This window comes from Fundulus heteroclitus, chromosome 19 (assembly GCF_011125445.2).
Source record: "Fundulus heteroclitus isolate FHET01 chromosome 19, MU-UCD_Fhet_4.1, whole genome shotgun sequence".
Lineage (NCBI taxonomy): Eukaryota > Metazoa > Chordata > Actinopteri > Cyprinodontiformes > Fundulidae > Fundulus > Fundulus heteroclitus.
In genome coordinates this window covers 10,215,517-10,241,104 of record NC_046379.1, presented here as the reverse complement: position 1 = coordinate 10,241,104, position 25,588 = coordinate 10,215,517, and the positions used below count along the sequence as shown (strand labels likewise).

The following is a 25,588-nucleotide window of genomic DNA, read 5'->3' as shown; positions in this document are numbered from 1 at the left end:
ATCCAACCTAAACGCGGTTGATGCTCATGTAATACGAGCGGATATGAGCAGAGCTAAATAAAGGCTCAGACTCAGAGTCACCACACCTCCATTTTTAAAAAAGGCACAACCACAAAGCTTCCTCAGGACACGACGGTCTCCCTCTCGCCAGAATCGCTTTTGTTGTTGCTGTTTTGATGTGATTGAATCCACCGCACCCCGACAGTGAGAGGTCATTTTCTGCCTCGCTGCAGCATCAGGATGGGCTGTAGACGCCGAGAGACATGCGGAGAATAAAGGAGGAGAGGAGAGCAGCAGGACGAGGCAGCTGAGAGGTCACTTTGAGAAATCTGGATGCAGGCACATGGCAAACAGCGTCTCTGGATCTCTTTCTCGCTCTAATCCTCTCTCTGATCCACCGACGCCTGGCCCAGTCGCTCGAAGCGGGCCGCAACCCGTGATCGGCGGGCCCTAATCTGAGTGCTCGGCCCGTCCGCGGTCCACCTCAGACGGCACCGGCTGGCTGCCAGCGGAGGAGTGGCAGGCTTAGCCTTCTCTGGAGAGACAGCTAGAGGTTGTCTCTACATGGATGGGCACTTCGCAGCTCAGCGGGGGCAGGAGGAAGGGGCAACATAGCAGCTGCTCTGGGCATATGGGCAGAATTCATTAAGTCTGGCAAAACAAGCCAATTGTGGAGGCGGTTTATTAAAAAAAAAAAAAAAAAAGAAAAAAGAAAGATGCGTTTGTCTGACGGAGAAGCAGAGACGCACCGAGCTCAAATGTTGTGACAGAAATATTCTGAGCACAAATGTCCTGCGTGATAGCTTCATCCTCAGACATTAGAGTTGATGAAGTTGACTCAAGGCCCACCGAATGAAAAGAAAATCTGGATCTGTTTGTGATGGCCAGGGATTGAGCTGTGAGATGCGTACACCGTGTGTCCTTGAGGACTTTTCTGAGCATCACCGGACGTCAAGGGACCGATCTCTGCCTCGGAAATAAACCTAATCACAATCTGTAAATGTTACAGCTGTTTCCCTAATGGACCTGGCTGGACTTTGGAGCCCGGCATCTATATTCACACACATGAACCAAAGGCAAAACTGAATGCTGATACGCCAGCGCTAGCTGACACATACATTATCGCACATATGATACCGGAGCATTTGGGCGAAAGTTGTTTTCTTCACGAAGCCATTTGTAAGTTCTTCCTTCTGCTTTCACTTTGTTTCTGAAGGATCTCCTCATAGACGGGATTCACAGTGAGGTGGCAAAGTGTTTAATAAGAAGAAGGAAGAAGAACAGACAAAGAAAAGGAGGAAGAAAAATAAGGATTTTATATTATTATTAGCAGATAGATACTGTTACTTTCAAATTCTGTCCACATGTCTTGGGGAGAAAAAAAAAAAAAAAAGGATTTGTTCATCACTTTAAAGAGTTGCAGCCGTCGTGCTCCAGACTTCCATCCATACCTTTTAATTCAGTAAAAGTATAATGTATGCTAATCCTCCGCGTGTCAATAGGAACTCTGCTCTATGCATTTGAGATAATAGCGAAGAAGGGGTTGCTACTATCGAAGAGCTGCAAGATAAAGTCAATGGCACGGTCAATAACAATAAGGTTGTGGGCTTTAATGAGGAATGTTAATTTGAACACAATCAACTGGATTTGAGCTTAGCTGATTATCAACCTTGGACTTGTGTTTGGATGTTGATAATGCTGCCCGTACAGAGAGGACATTTTTTTTTTTTATCTGAAACTGCTCCTTTCAAACGATGGCCTTTAGGCCACTCAAGTCAGAAGAAAAAAACCTCAAAAGAGTAAACAAAGACCAACCACAAAAACATAGATTTGGCGCGAGTAACAGGGAACTCTGGTTTTTAATATATAAAAAAAAAAAACACTGGAAGAATTTATTTTCATAACTTTATGTACAAAGAAACTGAAGTTAAATGAAGCGATGTCACGGTCCCTTGTGTCCCAGCTCCGGACTCTCTCCTTGGTCCTGCTCCGTCTTAAGCTCTGAGGACACCTCTGCAAACAGATGATCCCAGTCCCAGATCACATACTCCTGCGGAGCACAAGTCGACGAGAACGGAGGGGGGAAAGAGGATTCAGAGCGTCGGACGAGCCAAGAAAGAGAGCAGAGGGAACAGGGGGGGAGCAAAGTAAGGAGAAAGAGGAAAGGAGAGCGCAGGGTATTAATGTACACATCATAAATCTTAATTACCTGGGAGACAAGAGTGGCAACCTCCCCAGATGCTCTACAAACAGCTGGACAGGCCTTCAGTGGGAGCCCACAGGATATATTTACTAAAATCTCACTCACCTCTTTGAACTCGTGCTCTGGTGCTAAAACCTTGGAGAGCAGCTTCAAGTCGATCTCTCCGTCCTGAGGAGAGATTGCAGTAAAACCCCCTTAGCTTGCACAAACCGATACGAAACCGGGAAGTCCACCTTGAAGAGAAGGGTAAATGGGATAAAGACGCATAAAAATAAATGCCCTTGACTTACTAAGGTCTGGAACGAAGAGAAATGTTTTAGATCGTTGTCCAGATCGCTGTAGGTCATCACTCGATTCACCTGGCACCTGAGAAAATCAAAGGAGGAAATACATTTTCTTTTTTTTTATGTACTTTATACTAAATTAATCCAGAAAGATTTTAAGGCTTTCAACTTTCGCTCGGGACACATCTGAGGAGTGTCTCTGGATAAGCCCTAAAGTTTGGGCACAATCAGGCTCCACGTCTTCAAGCAGCCACCGCAGAGAGACGGGAGACACTTGCCAAGTGTTAAACGCCTCAAATTGAAACCCAGCTGCTTATCTGTGGGTTGGAATTAAGTAGGGGGGCTCTCAAAGTGTCCGGGGCCTAGCAGTGCATGCCAGTCCTACTTACTGCACATTACACGCTACATTGCCCCTGCAATGAGTTCAATGTGGATATTATCTTGCACAGAGAGCAAGCCCCAGCCTAATAACCTCCACCACTGTCACAGCCCTGCTACACAGTCGACACATGTCGGCGGGTCTCTCTCTGCCCTGTAAATCAGAGTCTGGACGGTGAGAACGGAGATGCGTAAATCATATCCAACTATTATTGCCTTATTTCAGCTACGTAAAAGTCGGCACGCAGCAATAAGGTGAACAGAGGACAGGTAACTTCTAAGAGACCAGATCCAGTGTCCTGTTCAGAGGTTGCCTCGGTCACCTGTCTGGGGGAAGCAGGTTAGAAATAATTGTCTCTGTTTATAAAATCTGGCTTTTTTTTTGGCTCCTTTTAACAAATTCTTTGTATCATAACAAACCTTAAGATTTTACAGTAATTATAAGCAAAAGAGGTACGTTATGCATGCATTTAAAAAGTTGTAATTGTATAACACGGGGTTGCAACATTTTAAATTTCAAAATTCTGCCCTTTCCCACTACATTTTCTGCATATTTACCTTCGGTTTTCATGACATCATGGACATCTGAATGCAAAACAATTGAGTTTATTATCTGGTTTGTCAAATTTTTCCCACAGAAATCCAAAAACAACACAGTGAGAATCGGATTTCTGATTCGGTAGAGTGTTAGAGGGTGACTTTTGGTGTTTTTATTTATTTATTTTCCCATCTGGGCAAACTTGGATCATTTCAAATCGGAGAAAATAAAATTATTTCAATTGTGTACGTACAGACAATTTAGAATCGTTGTGAACAGTGATGCCTTCATTTCACAAAAATCAAAGAAAAAAATCAAAGAAGCTGGTGAAGAACCTTGAGTAGAGTTTAAAAGGGGCAATTAAAAAGGCAGTGCAATTTATTTATTTATTTATTTATTTACTTCTGAATTGAGGGTGTGTTTTTGTGCTAGTAACTCAAGGTGGACAAAAACTGAAATAGTAATATAGAAAGCAAAGATATATGTATATATCAAACATAAAGTGAATCATTTAAACAGATCAATTTGAAAAATATTGTTTCTCACAAATTCAGATATTTTGTTTTTTATATATTGGAATAAGAAATAAAGAACTTAAACTATTCACCACACCAGGTTTTCATTTATTCAAACCTATACTGACTTTTTAGGACTAAAATTACCATTGAAAAAAAAAACTATATTACAATTTATCTTGCGTGTATTTTAGAGATTGTGTAACATTTTAGCAACATCTGGTGTCCATCTCCAGGGGTCAATGTGAGGGTCAGGATGCACGCTGATTAGGCCGCACAGGTCAATCAAAGGGCAAAACAGAGACATGAGCACATCTCAAGACAACTAAAACTGGCCTTCATTTTGAACTGTGGAAGGAAACTGGAGCATCAGCAGGGGAGAAAACATCCAAAGTCCATGCAGAAAGGCCTCGGCCGGGTTTGAACGCAGGACACTCGTGCTGCGAGGCAACAGAGCTAGAAACCCTGGCTCGGCACAGCAGGGTTTTATTTTTAGGAGAGTACTATCATTATTATTATTATTAAAGAGGTAAAAGTCTCAGAAATACTCATATCAAATATTATGGGTTTGATATTAAAGCATTAAAGATTAAAACAACTTTTGTACCTTGGTGGAGCAGCAACTTGCGTCGTCAGATCTTCTTCCTGCACTTCCTCTAGGTCTGGTATCACTGGAATATCTGGTAACATAAAACAGAAAGCATCCTGTAACAAATAGAGAGGTTCTAAGCTTCCAGCAAATAATCCAACAAGAATATAAAATACTGATCTAAAGGCAGCGTATCCCCCGTGTGAGCCTGTCAGAGGTGTGTGTTTGTGAGATTCCTTGTGTCTCTCTTGCTGCCTGCATCCTCACAAGAGCTGCCCTGTCATCGCCAGGCGGCCATGAATATTCAAAAGGCGAGGCGGCAGCTCATCCTGCTGTGATTAGGGGTGCTGGGCGGGGGCTCCCCACAATGCACCCCCCGCTACCTTAGCATTTGGGCCCTGTCAGCGCCGGCCACCCCCAGGACCTGCGATGGCCGGCCGGCCGACCTCCGTGTCCACTCTGCCACTCCGACTGGGGCTGCGTCCAGCCATGTGCAGAAGTATTTGCTTGTGGGCCCATCTGTGTGGGGTCGGAAGTCACAGCGCGGCCTGGCAGGGGCCGCGGTGCCAGGAGCCGCCAGCCCGCTGCTCAAACAGTGGGAACCCGCTTTAATTGGCTGAACACAACAGGACAGGGGATGGCTTCACTCCCAAGAAGGACAGGGCAAACTTTCACAGCTTTGCTCAGACTGACATGTGAAGGCACCGAAATATAAGCGGAAATAAGCTCATTTGATAATAATAATAGAGAAAAACTGTGAGAGACCAACTTTAACAAGTCAACAATTCAGCTCAATGTAATAAAAAATGAAAACGATGCAACAAATTGGTTGAATATCCAAACCCTTTAACTGGTACTTTGTTGAATCATATTTTGATTAATTTGTTCCCAAGTAAATCAAGGTTAGAATTTAAAATTGTCCTTCTCACATATAAAGCCCCTTAATAATCAAGCTCCATCATAAATCAGAGCTCTGATTACCCCGTATGTTCCTAACAGAGCACTTTGCTCTCAGACTGCAGGTCTACTGGTGGTTCTTAGAGTCTCTAAAAGTAGAATGGGAGGCAGATCCTTGAGCTATCAGGCTCCCAGTTTTAGTCAATGAGGCAGGCACCCTGTCTACTTTTAAGACCAGGCTTAAAACTTTCCCTTTTAATAAAGCTTATAGTTAGAGTGGTATGCTGCTATAGGCCATGGCTGCTGCTGGATATTAAGACCGCTTTCTCATTCAACTACATTTTCGTACTACTCTCCAATTTTGCATTATTTGCTGTAAGTCTCTTTTCGTTTTCTCTTCATGTAAGTTACATCTGGCCTTGTGTTCTGTTTAGCTGTGACACCATCCTGGAGAAGGGTATTGGCTTAGTTACTGCTGACAACAACTTCATGTTTTTCTTCTATAAATGACACCTTTGGTCCTGTGTTTCAGAGTCATTCTGTTGCTCATTTTGACATGTTTGAACTCAGAATGATGCTGGAATAAAACCCATCCTCATCTTCAGTTTTTTCCAGCACACACCTGCCGGTTTTTGTTCTAAACTGAATGGTAATTTCGACTGTTCATGATTCTCTCCATCTCAAACGAAAGAAAACCCCAGAGCACGATACTGCCTCTACCATGTGGGAAGGCATTCTTTAGGTGATGTACTGTGCTGTCTCAGTATGAAACACACCTATCAATTTGTGGACAAGGGTTCAAGTTGGATTTCATTTGACCACAACAAATTTTTCCACAAAGTTTTGGAGATCTCAGTTGGGCCTGAATGTTTTCTTTGGAAGAGAAACCTTTTGTCCTTCATCCTCGGTGCAGACATACAGGACTGTTGCCGAGGGTAGAATACAGCCAGTACAATTCAAAAATCCCTGCAGCTCCTTCAGTGTTACTGTAGGTGTCTGGGGACAGTGTCATTGTCTATAAAATTGCTGGGGTTTTCTTTTATTTTATCCTGGCTGATACCGTTGTACAAAGAGCTGCTTGTTCACGTGGGAAAATCTTACTCTGACAGCTGGATTTTAACTTAGTTTCATCAGATTCACGGAAACTGATGGCATAAAAGCACACAAGAAAACGGAAAGCAGGATCTGAATCAAAGGGGGTTCATTTGTATAAGGGGGTGCAGACTACTACAATAAGGTCGCTTCAAATTTCTTAATCTTTACCTTTTTCCCTATAACACATTTTTGGAGATTTTCAGTCACATTGAGCAGAACATCTGTCTACCATAGTTTTTGTTTTTTTCTATATCACTTTTGAGATCCACTAAAGACATTTTAACTTGATCTTAAACACAAACACAATCTAAAACTCTGACTTTGATATCAATGTATTCCAAACACAATTAAGAAGACTTAGACTTGTGAAAAAACTAATTTTGTTACCTGCTTGCCTAATGAACTTTTGTTTTAAAACACCCTCAGGTCTTCTTTAACACATAATTATCTTTTTAATAAAGTCATATTCCTATTTGGAGTTAAAACAGACATTTTGCTTGTCTTCCACGTTTGGACATGCATATATAACATTCCAAATGACCTGAACTTTTATTTTATATTAGTAAAAGTACTACTATCTAACAAGTTAGGTAACTGTGAATAATTATTTTGCCTTCTGTTCATATTTCCCTTCCAAATGGATTTCAATGACTGAATTTGACTTTGTAAAGTGCCTTGAGATGACATGATTCATGAATTGGTGCTATATAAATAAAATTGAATTGAATTTCTTGTAATCTTCTTGAGTCCATTTGTTTTCAAAATGATCATAATGTTTTGATGAAATTTGATTGGGAGTTTTACTGTGGCAAAAGAATATATTTCCTAGGGCAGGTGCCTCAGATAATTGGTCTGAAGACGTTTATGGGCATTACCATAAAAATAAAAATATATTTCCTCGTCCTCATCACAGTGCAGGAACCTAAATCCTGTAACCCCAATCAGGCAATCATTTCTGGACTGGGTGCACTCTGAGGTTCTTCATTAGTACCACAGCAGTGTATTTCCAGTGACTTAAAAAAAAGAACATCTGGATGCAAGAAAGAGAAGAACTGAGTGACAGGGAAAAAAGAGAGCTGGACTGCATGAAGAGGCTTGTCAGTAATCTCTAACCACAGTACTGTACCCTGAGGGGAAAGTCGATACAGGAGCTAAATAGAGGTGAGGAGATGGAAGTCTGAATCTGATGTGAGGAAATATCTTGGCATCTGTGTCACCATTTCTTCAAAATAACCCCTGAAAACAAACTTGGTTACAAAAAAACAAGCCATTGATCTTCGGTGGCGTGAAGGGAAAGTGTTTAATCCCCAACAAAACTCCCAGGTGGATGAAGAATCCTGACAACTAGGTCAAAACATTAGCCATCAAGTTTGACTGGAAATCAAACCCCCCGGCCTTCAGCTGATAACTTACTTCTTCCTCTCTTTTTTTTTTAATTAAACCGAATTAAAAATGCCACACTCGTTTAGCCGCTGACAAGATTCATCTGTGTTTCTGATATCCAAATAAATGCAGGCACGGGTATTTCATATTCATGAGGCCCGGTGACACTTTGTCCTCTCATTTACAAAGCACAGCGTTCAGCAGAATCCGTCCCCCCTGGACTCCCAATCAAATTTAATGGTCTTAGTGCAATGACATCAAAAAGCTTCGCCGTCCGGCTCTGCAAACAGCTTCCTGGGCCGTCTATCTGTGCACACACACGCTCCCTTTCCGACTTCCACCTGGCAATGCACCATTAACACACACCGTGAGAGTTCAGTGTGAATAATAGAGGCGTATGCTGTCTATATGCAAAGTCTGTTATTGAGAGGGGAAAAACAGGGAACAACTGTTTTAAATTGGTTTTTAAATTCAGCGTATTACCGGAGGTCAAGCAGCCGGTGTTTTCTACCAAACTCCATCAGGAGGATAACCACGCCTTACTGCGCTCAGCTGGACGCGCGTCGAGGCGGCTTTTGTCTGCCTTATTAGTCAGCCGCATGCAGTCTCCTCGCTGGAGCTTGTAAATATCAAACGGGGGATAATAGACGTAGCGGCAGCGGCTCATGAATGCCAGTCAGCGACTTTGGACACATGGGCTCCGGTAACCTACACAGGGGTCCGGTCATATGATTACCTAGGCAGAGCTCCCTTTGAAAGGCTCGTAGAGCGATATTCAACACATCAGAGTGTGAGAGCGAGACATGAAACAGAAGAGTGTGCCCGCGATACTGGAGCTATTTTAAGTGACCAGCAGGAAGTGGTGAGGGCAGCTGATAGGGAGCTGGGAGCAGTCGACTGGGCAAGCCTTCTCTCTGTGGGTCTCTCTCTGCGCTTGTAGCCAGTGGACATAAGGGATAAGGGTGTGGGACATAATCAAGATTGCAGGGGCTATCTCAGTAACCCTCAGCACTGTAATTTCCAATGCCCCTGCCTCCAGCTCTGTATTAAGAGGTCTCCCTCCACAGAGTAATAATCTTTCTGCCGGCTTTAAACGGCCAGAGAAACAAACCTTTGTATTCAACTCTCAACTGGACATTTTAACCCGTTTGTTCACGATATATATTTAGGTTAATATAAAACATATTAGCGATACAGTGTTAGAAGGCACTTGCCTTTTAATGGGTCAGTTATTCGGAAATGTGTTGATTTAATTTAGGCAAGGCAAGGCAAGGCAAATTTATTTATATAGCACAATTCAGTACAAGACAATACAAAGTGCTTTACATGATTAAGATATAGCAAAATAATAAAATGTAGATAGAAAATAGAATAAAAGCAAGTAGGGATAGAATGTAGTAACAAAAAAGAACATTAAAAACAGTAAAACTGTTTAACTAGAACAGTCAAAGGCAATTTAAAACAGCTTTGATACCTTCGAAAAAGCATCAGGAAATACGGAAAAAATACAGAACAGCTGCAAACTACTGTAGTTTTAGGCATTAGTTATATTAAACATAATTACTTATGTTTAAGTTTTATAATTGCACAAAGAATGATGGTTTAAAGATTTTACTATGAGCATTTTTTGCATGCATCAAATGAAAACACAACATTTAAGATTCTTTCATACAGGGTCTCCAGACCTAGGGCTGGGCATCGATTCAATTTCAAAAATCAATTCATCTCCGATTCTCAAGATTTAGAATCGATTTCTTTTCTTTGCTGGTATTAAAAACATGTTTTACAGCTGGTAGCTAAATTACCAGACTGTGTAGTTATGTAACATATTCATATTTGCATTATAGCAACATTCAGCAGCAAATTAATAAAATAATGGTAGTTAATGGCGGCTGTATGGACCAAACCCTCTCCCTGAATTTTGTTGGTTTCACAAATATGCTGTAGGGCAGAATACCCAAACAGCTCCAGGGTAGAAAACAGAGGATGACAGAGATATCTACAGCTGCTATTTGGACACTAACCTGGTGCATAATTAAAAAATATGGCATTAAAAATGTACCTACCAGAGAGGAGTGCGAGCTGGAAATACGGCTCTCACAGTGGAGAATGATATTTTTTAAATCAGTCTTTGGTTATATGAATACATTTTTAGGAATTAATATGAGAATCTATTCAGAATCAGACTTTTTGGACACAGCCCTACCCAGAGCGTTCTGGTCTTCAGGAAAGGATCTTGCGTTAGAACTTAAAATGAGAACTGACACACAATGAGGGGTAATTTCCCTGCTCTGACCCTCACTTCTGCCTTGATGAAAACCTGAGAGCAGCAGACAGAGTTGATGTTTGTAAGAACAAATTAAAAGCTTATTTATTCAGTGGTATTTATTATTTGTTTATTTTACTGCAATTTTATTTATGTACTTTATTTAATTTTTTTTAGTTCTGATGAAATCAACAAGACATCATCTTTCCCCTATTTTTCGCTTCCCTTCATTGGCTTCCTTGTAATATGTAAAGAAAGGGACACAAATATACTTATTTTGATTTCACAGCAGAGTAGCGGACTACTCAGGCTGTGAGGAGTTCATTATGTTCATCAGAGAGACACCCTGGGGGTAACGGCTGTCTATGTGGCAGCTGGTTTTTGCATATAGCGCTCTGTAACGCCAACCCTGAAGGTAAAGGTCTATATGGTTTGTGTGCAGGATGTGTGGGGTCTGCAGAGATGTTAGCTGCCCTTTTCCTGACCCTAGACCTCTGTAAGTCCTGGACGGAGGGAAGGTCACCCCTGATGCTCCTCTCTGCAGCCATAAGTGTTCAATGCATATTGGACCTGTCCTGTTTTGTGGATGAGCCAAACCAGACAGTGATGGATGAAGAAGGACAGGCTAAATGATGGTAGCGGAGCCGGTGACCAGCAGCTCTTGAGGACGGTTGTACTTCTTGAGTTTCTGCAGGAACAGTGTACATGTGTGAGTGGAGGACCATCTCATGTCCAGAGTAGGGATGGTTCCTGGGAGCTAGAAGTGATCCACAGCAGACAGTGTTGTTGAGGATGCTGAAGGGAGGCAGTCTGGGAGGGAGTTCTTCTCTGGAACCCCACTATCATCTCCACGGTCTTAAGCGGGTGAAGCTCAAGGTGCATCTGACCATACCAGTGGCCCAGCCGATCCACTTCCTGTCTGTATATAGCCGTGTCACTGTCCTGATTTAGACCAATGACAGTGGTGTCATCTATAAACTTCAGAAGTCTGACAGACGGGCCAGCTGAGGTACCGTCATTTGTGTGCAGAGAGAAGAGAAGTGGGGAGAGAACACACCCCTGAGAGGCGCCAGTGCTGATGGTTCTTGAGCGGGGGAAAATGTTCACCCAGGTACCTGGTGGTCGAGGTGGTGCAGGATGATGTATAGTCCCAAATTGACTGCATTATATGTGGACTTGTTTGTACAGTAACCAAACTGCAGGTCAAGCCGGGAGGCTGTGATCTCTTTCGGAGGCTTCAACGCCAGTCGCTCAAAGGATTTCATGACCACAGACATCAGGGTAACAAGCCTGTAGTCCCCATGATCTTTCTCAGGGACTGGGAAGATGGTGGAGTGTTTGAAACAGGAGGGAACCACACACAGCTCCAGAGACTTGATCAAGATCGATGGGGGCCAGATGGTTAGCACAAGCTCTCAGGCATGAAGGGGAAACATCATCAGGTCCTGGGGGCTTTCCTGGTTTTTTTTAAGCTGAAGGAACCTATTGACATTTTCCTCTGTGATCTACAGTGCAGGTAGTGGTTGTAGAGTTGTTGGTGGGGGGGTGCAGGAAGTCTTTTTGGGTGGAAGTGTGGTGTGAATCACTGGTTTTTAAACCTAGAGAAAGAGCTATTGAGGTCAGGTTAGCCAGTCAGGGGTTCATCACAGCATGGCTATTCAAGGTTCCCCAGACTGTGGTTTGGTTATTAGCTGAGAAGCTGCTTTTAGCTTCTCACTATAGCTTCTCTTAACTGCGCTGATCTCCTTGGTAAACTTGTTCCTGGCCTGTTTGTATAGGGTTAGGAACTACTGTATCCCTCTTATTTGGTCTGAAGCAGCTTCCTCACACGTGAAACAAACATGGCTTATTGTTGGGTTACACTTTATTTGAAGGGGTGTACATAAGACTGACATTACACTGTCATAAACATGACATAACACCTGTTATGAACATAGATGACTCTTTATGAATGTTTAGGACTGTTGTCATTAATTGTCATTCGGTAAATTATGACACTATTAAAGCAAAGTTGATATTGTTTAAAATGTCTTTGTTATGACAACTTGACATTAACAGAGACAAGGTTAAGTTTAGGGCTTGACTTTTGATTAGGTTATATTTAGGGCTTGATTTGGGATTAGGTTAAATTAAGGGCTTGATTTGGGGTTTTGTTAAGTTAAGGGCTGCCAGGGTGGGGGATTGAACCGACAACCCACTGGTTAAAGGACAAACTCCTTTAGCTCCTGCGTCATTTTGTAATTTCACAGTCTTTATAAGTTGTCCTTTTTGAACATTTCTAGTGTGCTGGTTTGCTTGTTTTAACATCTTTAGAGAACTTTGTGTTCTACCCACCTGTATGAAATTTAGTTTACGAATAACTGCTTGACTGGTTGTTTCATATAATCATAAATAAAACTGTAATAAATTATTTAAATTCATTTTAAACATATTTAAACATCTTATTTTGTATTCAGTCCTTATCAAAACCACTTACATTTATATATTAGTTTTAATGGAATGTGGAATTTGAGAAAATCAAAACTGTATGAAAGCAATACATATAGGAACAAAGGTCTGGATTAAAAATGTTAATTTGCCATGTGATAATTTATCTAGATCAGTTTATGAAGTGAGCAGCGCATACTAACCTGTTTTCACTGAGACTATTTGACCTTACACGAAAAGCTGCTTTGCACAGCGAAAACAGAATGATCTTCTGCAGCCCTTCTCTGAAATTATGCCCCCCTCAGTCTTAACTTGTTTGTAGAGAGCACAAAGGTCGCAGACAAAAAGTGATCCCAAAACATTTGTATTCAGTTGCATCGGTCTGGTACTCTGTGTGGATGTGTGTGTGTGTGTTCATGACTAACTGTGGTTGCAAAGTCTCTATCCGAGCTTCATTAGTACATTTCTGCTGAAAATATGAGTAACTTTCTTTACTTACAGCAGTTTTTTAAATTACCTTCAGTTGCAAAAGCTTTTTAGTTTTCAGCCTAAAAATGCCACAACCAAAAAAATGAGGGACTTTTATTTTGAACCTTAATAGAAATGAGAAAAAAAACTTAGGGAGATATGCTTTGACGTAGATGGGCCTATTCTTGTTTTTCCTTTGTTTCCAGTAGGATTCAAAACTAATACCGTCATCAAACAACCTGCAGGATTGTTTTGTATTATTTTACGTGTTAGAGTCCTTAGAGAGAAAAATTACAATCTGGAAATCAGAAATGGTCAAAATCGAAATCTGCAAATGAGGTTTCAAAGAAAACCAGGAATTAGTGTCGGTCAGGAAAAGTCTGATCGGTGCATCTCTACTGCTAAATTGAGCAATGAAGGTTTTTCTTTACATGGCTGAAAAAAGGAAATTGTTGATGAGTGCTCTGAGAATGTTGAACGACTTTGGGGCCCACGGGGGCCAGTAAGCAGACACAAGCTTCACTTATACCTCATGCTGGCCCTGGCTGTTGCAATAATGCATTAATTTAGGCAGCTAAAGAAGACCTGTTATGTAAAATCTAGTTTTACATAACAGGTTTACATGGATTTAAAATAATATTTAAGGTCTATTAAAATGTATCACTATTAAGTACTCTGAGCAGCAGCTTGAATTGAAATTTCGTGTCCACTTAACCTGTCCCTTGCTATACTTGGCCACTCATTTAGTGGCCAAAATACAGACTTTAACCGTATGAGTTTAAGCTGCAACCAGGAAGAAATATGGCAGGAGCCTCAGTGAAAAGTGATGCTCTGACTCCCTGCTTATCTGCTCTACTTTCAGAGGACAAATGTGAGACAGTGGAGCGCTCCTCTTTGCCCGCGAGGAGACACAAAGAGCGGGGACGGCAAGGGTGCTCTTACCTCCTTCATCATCTGATCCTTGGGGAGTTTGTGGTCGCAGGCGATGGCTGTGGAAACAGGAAGTAAGGAGAGAATAAATTATTTAATGATTTCAAAACCAAGCTTGTTGGTGAGAACATAAGGAGACAGAGAGTGAGTCGGTAGACATCGTTTTGATGATGGCTCTGCTTTTGCTCTTTTTCTGCTGTCAACTGTTGACAACAAATTTGTCCAAGTAATTATTACTGTGCGACAAATCCACAGTATAAGAGATTTTCTTTAGGGTAGCACCATCGTTTTTAAGTGAAGTCTGTTTGAAAGCAGCCATTGAGGCACCAAGAACCGGCTGGAATGATGAGTAAAACATGCACGGCCGCGTACCCCACTCTATTCTAAGACACACAATGATTAGGAAGGCGAGTATGAAACTGGAGCAACAGGAAGACAGCAATAAATGTTACTGCAAATCCGTCATGCTGCTTTTATAATCACTTAAAGTGATTGTTTTTGGAAAACAAGCTTTTCTTGCAACATTCCGAATGTGCACTGTGATGTTTGGAGGATATTTAGAAATTCACTTTTTTTTTTTTAACACAAATACACCTTATTGACACAACTGTCAGATTTAATTACGAGCTCCAAGAGTCCGAGTTAACTTACTCCTCCAAGTCCTCAGCAGTTCGCCTTCTAGAAGACCTATAAGTGAAAAGAGAGCACAGGTTTTATGCACCTAAAACAAGAAGTTTAATCACTGAGTATGTTTGTATATTAACAGCAACCTGACAACTCTTTTAAAGACGCGTATTGATAGGAATGTATGCAAGCGTATTGGAACCGGTTTACACAATCGAGGTGATCGTGGCTCAGTGGGCAGAGCAGTCGCCTTGCAGTCAGAAATATGTGTTTTCGACTGCAGCTTCCTCCCGTTACCCGTTGACGTGCCCTGGGTAAAGCACTTAACACCAAGTTAAGATCTACATTACGTTGCCTTTCAATTTAATTTCCTAACGAGGCTCCAGTCTAACCAGAAAAGCACTAAATTCAGTCCCTTTCCCAATTATACGGTACAGGACTGATTTGATTAAATGCTGTATTTCGGTTATGAACCGGTCTGGTCTTGAAAAGTGCTTTGAGAAATTATCTGTTCCAATATTATCTGAATTGACGCCATAATCGAGATAGTGAAATGAGTCTTATTTAATGTTCTTTATCTGCACCTAATTTTATTATAAGTCTCTTCTCTGTTTGCCTCTACTGATTTCCAAAACTTGTGACCATCTGGATTATGTAGGTCTTCTTCAAGCTAAATTCACCTAAAAGAGGTCTTCTGCAAGTTTCATTCAAGTAAATGTAATCATTTAAATTCAGGACCTAGATGAGTTACAAAATGTTAATAATAGTTTGCAAATTTTATAAATAACATAACAATGATTTCATTTTGATTACCTAAATACAGTACAAAAAGCCAGTTTTAGGAGCTCAAATCTTTCAAGGGCTTGCAGGAAAGGTTGACTGTTTGGGCAACATCAAATTTCATCCACCAGAACAATAACAAGCACAACTAATAAAAGCTGCCAGTGCAGTTTACAAGATAATAAAATACATTAAAAAAGAAATAAAAAATAAACTAATGATGGAAGAAGTAAAGAATGACCAATGTAAAAATTTCAGACGTAATGTGATTCATGTTCAATGGTAAATTTATTGTCCCCAGTGGGAAAATGAAATTGGAGTCTTCAAACAGCCCAAGCATTGCACCACAAAAAGTCCAGGTTTGATCAGTCAGCACCAACAAAGTGCAATATGCAATAATACAGGCAACAGCATTTAAAGGTTTTATGTTATTAAGCATCCTAACAGCAGAGACTCCAGGTCTCTTTTTCTTCACAGCAGGCACTTTGTACCAACAACCTGAGGAGAGAAGCTGCAGATCCAATTTGAAAAATCTGGACTAATGCAAAACTTTTTAAGGCCTAAACATTTTATTTTAAGCAATATTTCAGCCTTTATAAGTTCCTGCAGAAACCCTTTTATAGTTTTTATAATCAGTTCAGTTTGAAAGCAAAACTCCAATTTGTCACTATTATCAACATACACTCCTTTATGAGACAAACAGTAAGCACTGCATGGACATAAAACCTTTTTTTTTCTCCCAGTTTCTTAGATGTAAAAGAAATTCTCTTTTTTATTTTGGTAGTTCTTCTTGTTGACAGCTGCCCCCTGCTGGTTGTTTAATTTTCCCTTCATCTTTCTCTTAAGTCACTGGCCCTCAAGACTTATAAGAAATTAAAATAATTTGAATATAAAATTTAGCATCAACTATGCCTGTTCAAATGAGCAAGTATCAGTATTTGGACAACAATAACCGCAAAAGAGGAAAAATGTTTTTTTATTGAGGAACTTGTGCATCAGCTTGAGTTCATATTTTGATTTGTCACCTTAAACAGATTTCAGTTTGATCTCCTCTAATACGCAAACGAATTCTTTTAATACGAAATTAACTTTTTATTTTTTAGAAAACAGACTAATCGGAAGGAGAAAAAAAAAATCTCAATAATAAATTAAAATGATCAGAAACCTGGTGAGCAGTTGTGCAGCCCAGTGCAAACATTTTCCATCTTTTGGAAGCTGTCTGGCAGCACGGCAGCGACAATAAATGGACAAGAGACCAACCAGGCAAAGCGGAGATGAGCTGATCGAGCCTACCTGGCTGCCCTTGGACTGTGTCCTGTCTGGAGGAGGGGGGGCAGGGGGGGTGGCGACACTTAAGACACATTACAGGCCGCTTGATTAAGACTCATGTAAGGCAAAGCGATAGACATGGTAAAACTGTCTGGAAAAAGTTGTTAGGGATAAAATATATTGTGACAACCTGGTTTCAAAGGTTCATCAATAAACTGACAGATCATTTAGTGTCAATTAGAAGAGATAGATCGACAAATCCCGGGATTTCTGCGCTGGGATTAGTGGGAGGAGGGCAGTGGTGATTGAGCATGAGGGGTGACATTGAAAGGAAAAGTCCTTGTCGGTTCCAGGGGGGACCATTACTTACTTTGTTTCAGAAAGGATCAATGCACATGCAAGCCCCCTTTTTACACCTCCTGTATTTGAATCACTTTGAGACCGGGGGAATCAAGAGGGGTTACGCAAAAGTGGAGCTGCATACGCTGACCTTCGGTGTGTGAAAGGAAAGATCTATTGAGTTTGCGTTTTTTTTTTTTCCTGCTCGCACTAATGATGCAGTAAACTATGCAAATAAACAAAAGTGACTCCGCCTGTTCGCTTCGTCCCGCGTCCTTTTCGTCTCCGCCGAGACGAAAGGAAGAAGGAGCACAGCAGCAGCAGGAAGGACGAACTGTTCACTCATGAACGCCGTTGCCAGTTGCTGATCAAACCTCCCAGCAAACGCCTGCCATCTGTTTCAAATATTATTATTTTTTTTTTATGAATTCTCTATGTTGTGCTCTGTGCGTAAAGAGCAGAGTACAGTGGTACGGGGTGATGAAGTGACTTGAACCCCCGTGATGAAGTGGCTAGCTGACTAACAGTGCCCTCCTGTGGCTGATGCATTAACCATGTCAATTACCGCCTTGCTCACAGATGAAGACGAATGGAGAGTTGCCTGCTCAGACAGGCTCCCTCTAACCTTGTTGATTCACAGCCTGGGAGCCAAATATGCACTGATAAATAAGCTCATTCAGCAGCATGAGAGTTCATTAATAACACATAACACAAGCTCGCAGGCCCCGCTGCTGCCACTTTAGAGTGGAGGAGAGGGGGGGGGGAAAGGTGGCGATACATACTTGGCAGAACCAGATCCGGAGCTTTCCTCTGCCCAGCCACCCTGCCGCCGGGCCGGTTTAGAAGGCGGGCCCTGCAGCAAGAAAAACACCTTAATAGCAAACAGATTTATTGAACTTCTATTAGCTCACATACAGGATAGATTAACCCTACATGGAAAGGACAGTGTCATCGTGACTGCAGGGTTTTTTTTTTTTTGAGTTACAGCAACACTTGTCTGTACTAGAGCTCGGGAGGCAACATCGTGTGCTTCATCTTTGTAAAGAAATAAGCAAATGCAGACACAAAGAGAACCGCCTGTGAGGCTTTTAAACCCGCACTGCAAAAAGGGAACCAAATGTAAGTAAAAATTTCTTGAAATTAGTGTATTTTTCCTTAATTTAAGCAGGTAAATAAGACCATTTGCCAATGGAATAAGATTTTTTCGCACTAAAAATAGGAACGATCCATCTCCATTATCTTATTTCACGTGAAAGGTGTCTAATAATCTTATTTTAGGGGTAAATATGCTCATTCCATTGGCAAATAGTCGTAGTTAACTGCTCAAAACAAGGTAAAATACACTAATTTCAAGAAAATGTTTCTTACTTTTGGTTCTTTTTTTGCAGTGCGTTAACTTCTTCACACTTTGGTACGTTTTCCAAAATCTTTAAAGATATAAAAAAAATGTAAAAGGTGTGACATGCATTTATATTCAGCGTCTTTCAATATAACATCAACAGATTCCAGATTAGTTCTGGTTTAAATAGAGCTACTTTGTGAAGGCCTCAGGGGTTTGTTAGAGAGCATTGTTGAACAAACAGCATCATAAAGTCCAAAGAACACAGCAGACAGGTCAGGGGAGTTTAAAGGGGAAATGTCATGCAAAATCCACCTTTTTTACCCTTAAATACATTTAATTATGTACTTGGAGTCTCAAGGAGTGGAGAAAATTACAGCGTAGTCTGTCCAAATACTGCATCTTCTTTTTAGGTAAGACTTTTCAAGCCGTTTCATCTTTCTATTATGTTTATGCTTAGGCTGCTGGAGGACACCAGGGTCTATTTCTCTCACTCTGCTGAGTTCTCCAATTTACATTTTTTGCTGTTAATTAAATTTTTTTAGTTTTTGTTCTCTGTCATTTTCCTCTTTATTTTAGGTACACCTGGTCTGGCATCCTGTTAGCTGTGACATCATCCAGGGGAGACAGATCACCTGTTATCACCATATAACATAGAAAGGATTCCTGGATCAATGTGTGCTTCTGTGATTTTTGTCTCAGTTGTTGCATCTCTGCTCTGTCTTCTCTAACCCCCAGTCGGTTTTTGCAGATGACCGTTCACACTGAGCCTGGTTCTGCTGGAGGCTTTTCCTTCACTGCAAAAATGGGTCTAAAAATAAGTCAAATGTTCTTAAAGTTATTGTGTTTATCTATGATTTGAGCAAGTAAATCGGATTATATGCCAATGGAATGAGTATTTTGACCCCTAAAATAAGATAATTAGACATCCTGCACTTGAAATAAGATTATGGAGATGAGTTGTTCCTATTTTAAGTGCAAAAATCTAATTCCATTTGCAAATCATCTTATTTACCTGCTCAAATCAAGGACAAACACGCTCATTTTAAGAACTTTTAACTTATTTCTAGCTCCGTTTTTGCAGTGTTCCTGTTAAAGGGGAGTTTTCCTCTCCACTGTCACTTCATGCAAGCTCAGTATGAGGGATTGCTGCAAAGCCATCAACAATCACGACCACTGTCCACTGTGGTTCTATGCTCTTTCAGGAGGAGCGAATGCTGCTTGTCAAGACTTGATACAATCTGCTGGTTTTCCTTAGATAGGAAACTTTTTTGACCAATCTGTATGATTTGATTGAATTTGACTTTGTAACGTGCCTTGAGATGACATGCGTTGTGAATTGGCGCTATATAAATAAAATTGATTTAAATTAAAATGTTTTTTGAACAATAATGTCACAGTATTATCCACGGAGCTGCTAAAAACAGAGTCACGGACTTCCACTTTACCAATTTTGTGAATCTGTCATTTTTTCCACTGTGGTTTTGTAGTCCAAGCTCAAGGATGAAGAAGCTACAAGTAGATAAATTAAAAATGTTTGGTTGTTGGGTGTATTAACCCACAGTTCATTACACCGTCCCCCAGCATACTACAAAAATGGCCCCACAGGGTGAAGACGACTGCTCTGCGACCTGAAGAGGGCGCGGTGTGAAGGGCCTCCTTTGCTTTTAAAGAGACACCACCAAAACGAGTTGCTCTCAGATGAACCTCAGAAGAGGAACGTGGAGCAACAACACCAAGGAATTCACACCATACCATTGCACTTCCATTTTATATAGACCACAACTGAATGATTTGAAAATGAAGGATTTAAAAGCATGATATCTCCTTTAAAGCAGGGTTAGGCTACAAAACAATATTGCAAGATTTAACAGAGCACTGTTCTTCACATCTGAAAACGTAAAAAAATTAGTCGGAACTGAAAAACTAAGAAACTGACCAACTCAAAGCATTAACCAGAAATGCAGCCCAGAGACCCATGGTAAAGGCAAATCTGGCCTTTATTGTAGCGTGGCAAGAAGATAATAATTGTTCAAAGAAAACTGTAAAAAGGCTCATTTAAAGTTCGCTACCATCCATGAAAGAGATGTACTCCACATGAGATTGAGAGTCCTTTGGTCAGATAGGACTGGGATTTAACTTTTTGGCTTACAAGCAAAACGCCCATCTAAGGCAGAAAACCAACACTTCACATCGCGATGAATACACCATCCCCACCGTGAAACATGGTGGCAGTGGTAGCATCATGCTGAAGGGGTGTTTTTCTTCAGAGAGAACAGGGACTGATGGGAAGATGGATCCAGTCAAATACAAGGCAATCCTTTAAAAAAATAAAAAATAAATCACTTGAACGCTGGAAAAGACACATGAGGAGGTTCTCCTTCCAGCAAGACAATGAAACTAAACGTACAGCCAGGGCTGCAAAGCAACATTTTGTATCAAAGCGTATTATTTCGCAAGAAAGGTACAGTCAAAGCATAGATCTTAAATCCAAACTTGACAGGTAATGTTCACCAATTATCTCCATCCAAACTGATCAAGCGTTAGTTATGTTGCAAAGAATGTGCATTCTCCAGATGCAGTTTCTGGTCTTTAGATGTGCAAAGCTGGCGGAGTTACGCCACTAAAGACTTGCAGCTCAAGGTGTTTTGACAAAGTTTTGACTCGGGTGGGCTGACAACAAATTCATGCCTCACTTTACGGATTTTTGTCCGACCACTTCACTATTTTGAGTTTGCCATATAAAATCCAACTAAAATGCAAAGAATTGTGTGATTTATAAAGCTACAAAATGTAAAAAGGTTCATACGGTATAAATAAGTTTCTAGGAACTGCATACGTACTGTAGCTCCTTTATGGATACAGCAATCGCAGTAAATGTCTTGGCACAAGTTTTCTGACCATTTTAACCAATGTTACCTTCTTACCATCTAGGAGCTATGCTACCAAGAACCTCCTATAAACTTAACACATCAGCATTTACAGGAAAGAGTCACCTCCATAAGTAAAGTTATCGTCTACTTGTTTTATTGGAACGTAGTAAGCAAAGCATGAGAACAGACTAGATTCAGACAGGGGAAAAAGCAGGTCTCTCCATTTGCTTCAATAATAAACTGAGAATGCATTATGATCGTAAGAGCCAGACCCCGAGAACAAGACTTGAATGAATGATTTCCTTTAAAACACACATGGGTGGGCAGTAGAAAACAAATCAGAACAAAAGCACAACACTTCTCGTTACTGTATTGGGTCCGCAGAGAACAGTGTTATTGACAAATTTCCTCCATGTATGATGAAAGAGGAAATAATCATTTATAGCTGGTTCCTTTAGCAAAAGCCATTTATAAATCTAAATGTCACCATTAAGCAGGGCAGAGGGAGGGGGAACCCACTCTATTCTACTGCATATTACCATTAAATCAGGAAGCCGAGGCTAAACGAGCGCCCTTAACTTTGTGTAATTAGTAACTGTCTCTTTAAAAAGAACAGAAATTATTAAAATGACAACTGCGGCTTTCTAGCAGAGATTGCAGAATTTCTCCAAGTGATGAGAAATCCCTTTGTTGCTCGATATTTTATGTGTCTGTCCGACAATTAATCATTTCCATGAGGTACTAGATAATAAGTTCAGGTTCCCTTGCAAGGGATCTTCTTCTGGCATCTCACTCAACAAAAACGGAGAGGCTATAAGTGTCCTGAGAAACAAAACAAATCTGTGCCTGCAATTCATGACGACCAAATATGAACCTCGCGGTTGTAATGAAGCACGCCGGCCAGTTTGGACAATTACCTCAGCCTTTGGGCTTTCTAATTTGGGATTTCTCTCGAGGTCTCCGGGTCAAGGACCTTGTGCACAAACCTTCAGAGCACAAAAAAAACATCTTTGCCTTAAGGGATGTCAGGCATGCGACCAATCAATGGGGTATTTAAAGCAGAAGAAGACAGGGTTGATAACCAAACAGGGCAAAGAAAAAAAAAACATTCTACAACCCTCCAGAAAAATGTATTGAATGTGGACAATGGGTCATGGAGGGCACGAGAATATGGGTTCATATATTAGGGAAGTTTACCTAATTTGGGAATAATAGCCAAAAGCAAGAGCGTTGCTGGGTTTTTTTCACTTCGGGAATGTTGGCTGGTTTGCAGCTTGCCAGAGATGGAGACGTGGCTCATTCCAAAAATGCCAGTGAAAGAAAAGGGAGTTTTTTATTGTCTTTCAGGAGCCACATTTAATTATTTAAGGACCTATTTGTTGATTTCAAAAGTACTCGTGGTCTTAAAGGTTTTACATTTTGCCACATTACAACCACAAGCTACAATGTGTATAACTGGGATTTTATGTGACGGACAAACACAAAACAGTGAATAATTGGGAGTTGTGAGGAAAATTATACATTGCTTTCAAAATATCGGACACATAAAAGTCTGAAAAGTGCGGCGTGCATTAGTAATCAGCCCCCTTTACTCTGACGCCACTGGACAAATTCAAAATCAGCCCTCGTGGAACCACAGATATAGAAAGAGAGGATCAATGAAGCTAAATCCGTGGAAATCCTGAAAGAAACTCAGTTAGATGAAAAGACTTGAGATTGGGGTTTGGGTTCAAGGACAGTTACCCTAAGGGTTAGGGATTATGCTAAAAGGATTAAGCAAAAAAAGTCAGTAGATCCCCAAAGGTGGTAGAGACTTACCCCAAAGGACTTTCAGCTGTAATTGCATTAAAATTGTGGTTATATTAAGTATTGACTTCAGGGGGGTGAACACAAATGCGTGCCACACTTTTCAGATGTTTTTTTTTGTGGGGGGGGGGGGGGGGGGGGGGGGGGGATTCAAACCACTTCTTATTTTTCTACCACTTCTCAATTATGTGATATCTTGTTATGTTAGATAAAATAATATAAATAAATAAAACACATTGAACTTTGTGGTTGTGACTTCGCCAATTAGCAAAAGAATGTAAGGCTCAGTATGTTGAGCTATCCAGAGTTAAAACTTTATTCACAAAGATGATATAGTCAGTCCTTCTCAATTACAAGGACTATAAATCCACATTTTAGCACTTAAAAAGTGCTAAAATCTAATCACACTCAGATAACAGAGGAAATAACAGTAAAAAAAACTGCCTTTTCGAGTGTTTTGGAATAATGACTAAACACACATTATGCTTTAAAACTTGTTGAAGCAGAAAATAGTGAGCATCAGCTGCATAAATAGGTACGCCATTAAAACCCCTTTAGTTTTTGGACAGCATGTGTTGTTGTATGCGAGGCAGCCACTATGTTGCAGATAGAAGATAGACAACTAACATGAAGCAAACAAGTAAAGAAAAAAAAAGGTTGGAAAATTGACTGTATATGTGGAAACACTAGAGCAGAAGCCATGCAAATTAACAGTACCCACCTCATCATTATCATCATCATCATCCTAAAATCCATGCATGTGGCAAAACCAAAATACAATTTTATAACGTGTAATGTAAAGAGAAATTATAACATTCAGATGGATATTTAAAGATCACTCACTTCTCCTAATGAAGCAGAAGTGGACGACTTCCGTGCAGGTCGGAGTTCTTCAAATGACTGATTGGCTGGTAAGCGGGCTCTTCGGCCAGATTTGGCAATCTGTGAAATGTAAGTTACTTCTTTTTTTTTTAAATAGACAGTTTACTCTGTATTAAAGTCAGTTAAAATATTATTATTTTAAATAACATATAATACAACAACAGCTTAATACAAAACACAGTGGCTACTTGCACAGAAACATTTACATCATGGTTAATGCTCATTTGAAAATTAACAGGAACAATTCATTTCAAAGAGTTGATGTAAAGTCTTAGAAAACAAGTGTCATGTAAAGGAGTAAAACACTTATTGACACTATAATTAATATAATAATTATAATAATTAGGTCAGCTGAAAAAAATAAGTCTTTGAAAATGAAAGTCGCCTATGTGTTTGCTAGTGTGTAAAAGAATGCACAGAACATTTCCCTGGAAATCCATCTTAAAAATCTCATTACTGTTCTTAAGATATAGGGCTTCTCTGGTCAGTCATACCAATGAAGACCTTATATCTACAGGCGTTTTAGGGGACATGACCAAAAACTGGTAATAATGATGCAGAACACTGTTTGAAAAACAGATAAGTTAAATTCTCACAAATTCACACATGTTTACAATGCAACAAAATGATAAAATATAAACCAGATCCTGAAGCAATGATTCAAGTGGCCTTAACATTAGGACCACCTGTATGATTAGACCCCTCTTTTGGCAGATTATATCATTGTTCCTGCATAGCTTTCATGCCTAAATGACATATTTTTTGTGCTCAAAATTTGAGTTCCCAATCTAGTTTTTGTCCAGTTTAAATAATACATAAATACAGAAGTTTATTGTATATACTGCAGATTTGTACAGATGTCAGTCTTTGAATGGAACATTGAAACAAAAACATTGGGAATGTGGTTGGTGACACACATTTCCTGACTTTCCATATTGCATCAGGCCCTATTAGTTTATGAACATATGCATTTGATACGTTCTATTAAAATACATAACTAATCATTTCATAAACATTTGCCCTAGTTTGGGGAATAATCAGCGATTTATAACAAATGCGTCAGATTGTATATATTAACATCTTTCCTACGTTTGTTGTTGTTGTCTAAGAGATCCTGATACCATGAACCATTTACATATTTTATATATGTATGTGGCTTAGTGAAGCTGACCTATTAATCACTTAAATGGTACTGAAAAATCTCAGTCTCAGTGGAGACAAGGGACAACTCTCTGACAAGCTAAGTGCAAGCTACAGTGTAAAGAAACGACGTGGATGGCTAACCACAAAGCTAACGGCAATGGGACAATTTGACAAATCTGTCGGTAGTCTTTGTTCAAAAATAGTTGGAGGTTAGCGCGTCTTTAACAGCAGCTGGCTATGCTCCACTGACAAACACTATAGGCTTAGGCTAGCTAAAAGGCTAACCGTAGCCCCTCACCGAAACCTTAAAAAAACTGCATAACAATTGTGAAACAGCGCTAAAGAACTAGTGTTACTCAACTCGTGTTTCATTCAAGGCGCCGTTTAAGATTCAAAACAGTACGCTTACAATCTTTGTCGTTCCACCTTCTTCGAGCTGTAAGTTATCGTCCATCTCTCTCCTCAAAGCTACCGCTGCCCTGGTGTCGCTTCTTCCGTAAGCATGAGCGTCACGTAGCAACGGTCACCATCGTAACGGCTGCCCTCGCTCAGCCAAGAGG

At 40.4% G+C, this 25,588-nt stretch overlaps 1 protein-coding gene across 1 annotated transcript; it reads right to left on the bottom strand.

Moving 5' to 3' along the window:
* Positions 1 to 1,365: 1,365 nt before the first annotated feature.
* On the bottom strand, positions 1,366 to 25,497 carry LOC105917082 (intraflagellar transport protein 43 homolog A). Its single transcript, XM_012851781.3, has 9 exons — positions 25,438 to 25,497; positions 23,847 to 23,945; positions 17,768 to 17,838; positions 14,625 to 14,660; positions 13,986 to 14,032; positions 4,526 to 4,598; positions 2,494 to 2,569; positions 2,309 to 2,371; positions 1,366 to 2,050 (listed from the first exon to the last, which is right to left on the bottom strand). Exons 1-9 carry the CDS (start codon positions 25,480 to 25,482, stop codon positions 1,943 to 1,945), a joined length of 618 nt encoding a protein of 205 aa, XP_012707235.2. The 5' UTR covers positions 25,483 to 25,497; the 3' UTR covers positions 1,366 to 1,942.
* Between the last annotated feature and the right edge of the window lie 91 nt (positions 25,498 to 25,588).